The following is a 4,517-nucleotide window of genomic DNA, read 5'->3' as shown; positions in this document are numbered from 1 at the left end:
GATAGTAAAACCTGAAATTTTTGACATTGTGGGGACCGCAATTACTATTTTTAATAAAAAATTATTAAAAATAGTAAATTATGTTTATCTAAAAGTGTAATGATGCAAACATGTTTTCTGTCAGGGCTAGGTTTAAGGTTAGGGTTGGGTTAGGGGATAGACAATATCGTTTTGTCAGTATAAAAACTATAGAAGTCTATGGAAAGTTCGCACAATTCACAAAAACAAACGTGTGTGTGTGTGTGAGGGCAAGTCAGAAAGGGAGGTGCTGTAGTGCCTACTCACTTGCTCATCTGGTCTGTTTAGAAAGTTACTGCTGTCAATCCAATCCAGTATGACACTCTGAGAGAGGAACTATGGGGCAGATTTTTCTGGATGTCTGAAGCCCAGATATGAAGAAAAAAAAACAAAAAAACAACACAACACAGGTAATTATTGTTTTAAAAAAGTCAACAACTGATTTATTTTAGATATTTATTTATTGATCAATTTATTCAGTGTATGTTTTTTCTGTTCTAACAGCTGTTGGTGCTGTTAAACAAAATTTGTTGTCTTGTTTTCAATTCTCTCTCTTTCATTTCTTTTAATTTCTTTACAGCTCTTGAATGTTGGTCTGGTTTTGCTGGTGGATCTGTTCGGCCGTCATGGTCTTTCTTGTGATTCTGATTGACCAGGCAAGCCAGCCAGTGTTCAGTACATTTGGATGTTGAAACACTGTGAGTGCATTTTCACTTGTCTGTGTGTACTTTAATAATAATAATAGTAATAGTTATTGTTTTGTTTACTATCATTATAGAAGGCTTTGTATTTTGAAAATTAGGTGTGAAAAAAATAACCGAGTTTTCTTTTAATTTTAATCTAAAACAGATGCTATTTGTCTGACTGATATGACTCGTTAGTTGAATCGTTACCAAACATTTGCTGAAAAGCATGTAAAAGTCAAATTCTCTCTCAGGCATCTTAAATATGTATTAGTAACTTTGGAAAAGATGAACTATAATCGTGAGCCCGATGATTTCCAATCATCTCCGATCATCTCACGTGTTTGCTTGTGACGTCAGTTTTGTCTGATGTCATCGAGACGCGCATGGCAAATTGACACGGAAGAGTTACGATACATTCTATTGTGTACTATTAGTACTAATGTACTATTTCACCTTCATATAAGACATATTTATGTTATATATTTTAATATATTATAAATTAATGTTATTTGGTCATCATGATTATCAGGTATGTTTGATGAATTCAGAACGAAACAATGTTTGGACAAAAGTGAGTCATAGCTTCTTAGTATCGACGGCCTGATGTATCTGTGTTAGGCCTGGTTTGTTTTGTTGTTGTTTTATTTTAAACAAGCATTAACAGAAACAACATTAATACATCAAACCAAAATTTGATTAATGACTAAGTGGTCTATCAGTAGGGAAATAACTGTATTTATGTTTGTAACATTTTTATTTTGTAATTAGCATTAGCATTTGTATTGACAGTTGTTTGTACTTCATAGTTTGTGCAGTTTGCTTTAATTGATAATTTGACTTTCCTATAGTATCACAGTGCATTGGAGATGAAGTAAAAATGCTTGTTTTAAACCATTTACTGAACTGTAACATATTTAGAGATTAGTTTAGTATGTGCAGGAAGAAGATGATGAAGATGATGCAACATCCAATATTATATTAAAGGGAGTAAATCAACACATTTGCTGATTTAGTTTTGCCCCAGTTCTGAGGGTAGAATCACCCCAAGTGTCTCAATATAACTTTACACTTAAAAATAAAAACAATATTAAAGAATTAACTAGTCCATATACATATCCCTCATTAGCAAACAGCATAATATCCAAACATAAAGTAAATTCACAGATTTATCTGATGAGTGTAATGCTCTGCTGGTTGAGATTAAGAAATGTGTTTTCTTTTTCTGCAGTTGCTTCATCTGTGTATTTGCAGTGCTGGTGAATAAAGGTAAGCAAGAAGCAAAACTGCGTTTGAAAGATTAATTTATTCAGCATGTACTGTATATTTACAGTTTGTGTGATTATAGTGTGTCCGCAGGTCACAGTAGAGGCTGTTATTGGTGGCTCTGTTGTCCTGCCGTGTTCTTCAACTCAACATGATCTTAAACTTCAAGACATTGATGTGTATTGGGTGTATAGTGGCAGCACAAATGTGATTGATATAATCAAGGGTGAAGAATCAGAAGCGGGACAAGACACACGGTACAAAAACAGAACTAAAACTTTCCAATCTGACGCGTATCTGAGAGGAAATTTTTCCATCAAACTTACTGCTGTCACTCACGCTGATGCAGGAAAATACACTTGTCTCATCACACATTCATCTGAACATGAGACTGTAGAACTGATCATCAAAGGTGTGTGAAACACGTTGATTATTAATGATGTTTTTAATTACATTTAATAAAATAAAATCTGAGGGTTTGGTTCAGTCTGAATGCTGCTGTATATAAATGTAAGATGGATCTTTTGTGTTGTAAAGTTGTTTGTTCTTTTCTGTTCTGTTGCAGAATCAACAACAGAAAAAGGAAACAAAACCACTGATCAAGAAAACCCAAACCAAACAGAAACGGTACCAAATGAGACATTGCCTTTTCAGTGGGTTAGCATTGTAGTATCTGTATTAGTATTATTAATACTGTTTATTTTTGCCTTTTTCATCATACTTTACTTGAGAACAAAAAGAGCTCAAGCTCCCGTTTTCACATCAACCATAAATCAAGATCAAACAACAGTGACATAAACAGGTCTAAAAGCTTCACTTTACACTTTCTCTGACAGTTACAAAAGTTACATTTATTCAAATTGTTACATCTTTTGGTTCATTCTGGTGTAAAAACAGATATAAGACTGTTTTTTGTTTGTTTGTTTTTGCCATGTGCACTGCTTTGTTTTTATTCTATGAGAGAATGAGATTTTGAAAAACTGAGATCTTGTCGCAGATAGCGCACGTACGTCTGCAAGATGTCTGTTAAAGATCACTTGATCTGAAAAGCGTCTGCTGTGTACAAACATCTGTCAGACGTCTGTCAGTAAGATGTCAATTTTACATACATTCTAAATCATAAACATCTTAAAGACATCTGATAGACGTCTATTTGTCGTACTGCAGATGAGCAAATACTCTAAAAAATGTCTTGCAAATGTAAATCCAGATGTCAGATAGATGTCTCCGAGATGTACGTGTGCTATCAGGGGAAAGTTTTTTTTTAATGATGACTGAGTCGGTCAGTATATTGCTGCCTTAACATTTCTGTACCACAAGTGCTCTTTCTATTTGTGTTTGCTAGTATAAATGTATTTTGTATTCTTTATGTATTATTTTTTATTTGTTAAATTGTTGCTGCATATAATGTAAAATGTGCAGAAGATGAAACAGATAAACATGTTGCTCAGGGTTATGTTGAGATGCAATGTCAGAAGAGCACAACATAATGTCTTTGTTTGCATCCTGAATTTGCACTATTCAAGTCAAGGTTATATCTACAAGTTATAATATGCCTATTCACGTAAAAGCATGAGCTTCATGAGAGTGTGAAAAGATACTGCCTTTTGCCTTTAGATCTCTAAAATCTAGTGGATTATTCTCAGGAACATTTAGAACTGAATAAACTTAATTGTATTCATTGTGTGAAAGGTGATCTTGTATTAAATTCTGCAGATGAAATAATGCATTGTGCAATTATTGTGTTGACATATTCATATTTCTAAACTTGTGGTGCATTATTAGATTAATGTTGGATGTTTTGGATTACTCCAGCAAAGTTTAGCTCCAGCCCCAATTAAAAACACCTGAACCAGCTAATCAAGGCCTTTCTTTGCATACCAGAAACTTCCAGGCAGGTGTGTTGAGGCAAGTTGGAGTTAAACTCTGCAGGACACCGGCCCTCTAGGACCGAGTTTTGAGACACCTGGATTAGCTCTCCTCATTCCCTGCATTGGATTTTGCAGAGAAATTTGACCAAAACTCCCCATTAAAGAACAGGGCATTTTAGGAGGTCGTCCTCCAGGAGTTTAACAGGGCAGATTTGTTATGAACTTGTGCACTCAGTGCCAAGAATGATCAGAGCATTATAATTTTACATTTGTTTTTTAATCAAAGGTGTAATCTTTTCATTAACCTAAAACTGGTTTACTTATTTTATAGATGTTAATGACATATTTTTTAAGTAATATATTTAAGAAATGTTAATTTTGCCAACTTTACAGTAATTGTATTAGTGACCATAAAGAGAAACAATACTTTGTATTTGTTCAGAGGGGGTTATGCTGAGTACTGTATATCACATGGGACTGATAATATAGATATTATACTTCAAATTCATGATATTATATAGATCACTACCTCGTCTTGTGCTCACTTGGTAGAGCTGTCATCCAAACCACTGAAGGCAGAAACTTGTTTGATTTCTCTGAACTGCTTTGTTTACCTATAAATACAGATGAACTCAATGTAGTAACTATTAATATGGCCACTATTTTCTCTATTCTAGAT

At 33.9% G+C, this 4,517-nt stretch overlaps 1 protein-coding gene across 2 annotated transcripts; it reads left to right on the top strand.

The window, feature by feature from the left end:
• The first annotated feature begins 273 nt into the window (after positions 1-273).
• LOC127161667 (uncharacterized) lies at positions 274-3,677 on the top strand. Of its 2 annotated transcripts, XR_007827131.1 has the most exons (5): positions 274-428; positions 599-716; positions 1,933-1,970; positions 2,050-2,379; positions 2,533-3,677. XR_007827131.1 is itself a non-coding variant. In XM_051104390.1 (4 exons), the coding sequence occupies exons 1-4, from the start codon at positions 1,223-1,225 to the stop codon at positions 2,763-2,765; spliced, it is 612 nt and encodes a 203-aa protein (XP_050960347.1). In that variant the 5' UTR covers positions 789-1,222; the 3' UTR covers positions 2,766-3,677. The 2 variants fall into 2 exon arrangements, 1 of the variants encoding a protein (XP_050960347.1); XM_051104390.1 differs by lacking the exons at positions 274-428; positions 599-716 and adding an exon at positions 789-1,233.
• Positions 3,678-4,517: the final 840 nt, after the last annotated feature.

Source organism: Labeo rohita, unplaced genomic scaffold (genome assembly GCF_022985175.1).
Source record: "Labeo rohita strain BAU-BD-2019 unplaced genomic scaffold, IGBB_LRoh.1.0 scaffold_71, whole genome shotgun sequence".
Lineage (NCBI taxonomy): Eukaryota > Metazoa > Chordata > Actinopteri > Cypriniformes > Cyprinidae > Labeo > Labeo rohita.
The sequence above is the reverse complement of the archived record's forward strand: the minus strand, read 5'-3'. Positions and strand labels throughout refer to the sequence as shown.

Excerpts from the sequence above, each read along its gene's own strand:
- LOC127161667 (XM_051104390.1), top strand. Across the intron at positions 1,971-2,049 it reads TGCAGTGCTGGTGAATAAAG|TGTGTCCGCAGGTCACAGTA; the intron begins GTAAGCAAGAAG and ends GTGTGATTATAG. Across the intron at positions 2,380-2,532 it reads TGTAGAACTGATCATCAAAG|AATCAACAACAGAAAAAGGA; the intron begins GTGTGTGAAACA and ends GTTCTGTTGCAG.